The sequence below is a fragment of the Egretta garzetta genome, unplaced genomic scaffold (assembly GCF_000687185.1).
Source record: "Egretta garzetta isolate BGI_Z169 unplaced genomic scaffold, ASM68718v1 scaffold229, whole genome shotgun sequence".
Lineage (NCBI taxonomy): Eukaryota > Metazoa > Chordata > Aves > Pelecaniformes > Ardeidae > Egretta > Egretta garzetta.
The window spans coordinates 2,070,360-2,072,131 of NW_009270000.1; the positions used below are offsets into that span (position 1 = coordinate 2,070,360).

The window sequence follows — 1,772 nt, forward strand, 5'->3', positions numbered from 1 at the left end:
CCAAAAGTTCAGCCTGTAAAGCTTCGACAAAGTAAGAAGAGTTTACTGGTGTCTACAAAGACTAATGTAAGCATGTGATAAGAAAACTTTTGCCTTTTTATTTTAGTGGAGTATAATTTTCATGCAAAATATTACAGTGATACCCCTCTGTGTTTCTTGCAGTATTTCTTTTTTGAAGTGGGAGACTCAGGTGAAGACGATAGATCTTCCCACAGCAAAATGCAGAGGCAGGTGTGAATTCTTGCAAGCCATTTACAGTGAGGGATGGAGAATGAAGCTATAAATTTCTGCATGTTTATCACAATTAGCTTGAATTACATATTAAGTAATTGCTCTACAGCTTTGGAATTATTTTGAGTACTATGAAGGGAAGTTTCTGCTCTGTCTAGATTTTTAACTATTTTTGTTAGGAATGTGCAGCAGATGATGTTGTTTACATGTCATTTTACAGAACATTTTTTTCTTAATATAACTCAGTTCAAAGCTTGATCCATTCATATAAGAGGTCATGGGATCAAGGCCTAATCAGGTAGTAGTTAAGAGACTAATATAGAAGACTTATTTCTGAAAATTAAAAAGTGAATAAAAAGATGTAGGAATATTACATCATTGTTAATGTCTTTTGAATCAAAGACAACCAAACCCCATTTCATTAATCAGTGCTTGTACAGCTGTGCTAGAGTAATGATTTTCTTGAGGCAGCAGGACGTTGCTCTGACATTCTGCTCATTGGTAAGTGATAAATTTAGCCACAGAAGATTGAAGGGGGCATGGCAGCAATCTTTAGAACCCAAAAGGCGGCCGCAAAGGCAAAGAACTAATCTTTCTGCCAGGGCTAAGGGCAGAGAGGATAAGAACCACACTGGTATGACATCACCAGATGTCTCTGTGGCGCACGCCCGTGTCAGGGCAGGGACCCAGGCTGAGGCAGGCGTTTCAACCTGGGTCCCTGCCCTCTTCCAAACTGCCCTTTAGGTGGGGACTTTCTGCAGCAACAAATGCTGGAACAGATTGTCTTGGGAGATTGTAATATCTTACGTCACAGCAGGTTGTTAAGAACAAATTAGATGAACTTTGGCTGACAAAGCTGGTTCTTGCGTGTCAAAGAGTTGACGAGAGCAGCGGTTGCTGGGCCTGCCCTGGCAGCATGGGCTTTGCCGGGTGCCTAATGGGGAGCTTGGTCCGAGCAGGCTGGGAGACGCCGCGGGGGCTGTACGGCCCCTTACCACTCCTCCTGCTTCACCAGGCTGGTTTCCTGGTTGCCAACAGCGGCAGTGACAGTTGCCTACGTTTGCAGATACCTCCGATGGCTGGTGGTCAGCCAGGTCTGAGGAGGTTTCCAGGCATCGCCTCCTTCCTGCTGGGGAACCTGCTTGAGCAGGCACCAGGCAGCGAATGTATCGCAGCAACACACCATCCAGTTGCCCCCATCCTGCAAACGGGGAATCCTAACCACAACACTCTTTTCCTCATAAGCGTGACAGCTAAAATTGAGGTGTAACAGGTGTCAGGTCACATCCGAAGTATTTAGTTTTGTATTTACAGCGTGTTATGGGATGGGGATCAAATGAATTTCTTTCACTTGTGGTTTGTTTGGTTTGCTCTTTTTTTTTTTTTCCCCCCCTTCCCTTGGTTACTTCCTTAGAAAACAAGCAAACGTCACCCACCAAATCTCATCCTGTTTGTTCTTCTGTCAGCACAGCTCCCAGGGGCTGGCCCCCCCGCGGGCAGGCTGCCGCTGACCGCTGCCATCGCCCTCGCACCTGGCGCTG

The 1,772-nt window shown here is 45.7% G+C and overlaps 1 protein-coding gene across 3 annotated transcripts in view; it reads right to left on the reverse strand.

Moving 5' to 3' along the window:
* TMEM241 (transmembrane protein 241) overlaps nt 1-1,758 on the reverse strand; it is a 61,058-nt gene extending 59,300 nt beyond the window's left edge. For all 3 annotated transcript variants that reach the window (XM_035903022.1, XM_035903021.1, XM_035903023.1), the window contains exon 1: nt 1,668-1,758. In XM_035903022.1, the coding sequence (XP_035758915.1) occupies nt 1,668-1,752 (85 nt within the window). In that variant the 5' untranslated portion in view covers nt 1,753-1,758. The remainder of the gene's footprint in view (nt 1-1,667) is intronic.
* Between the last annotated feature and the right edge of the window lie 14 nt (nt 1,759-1,772).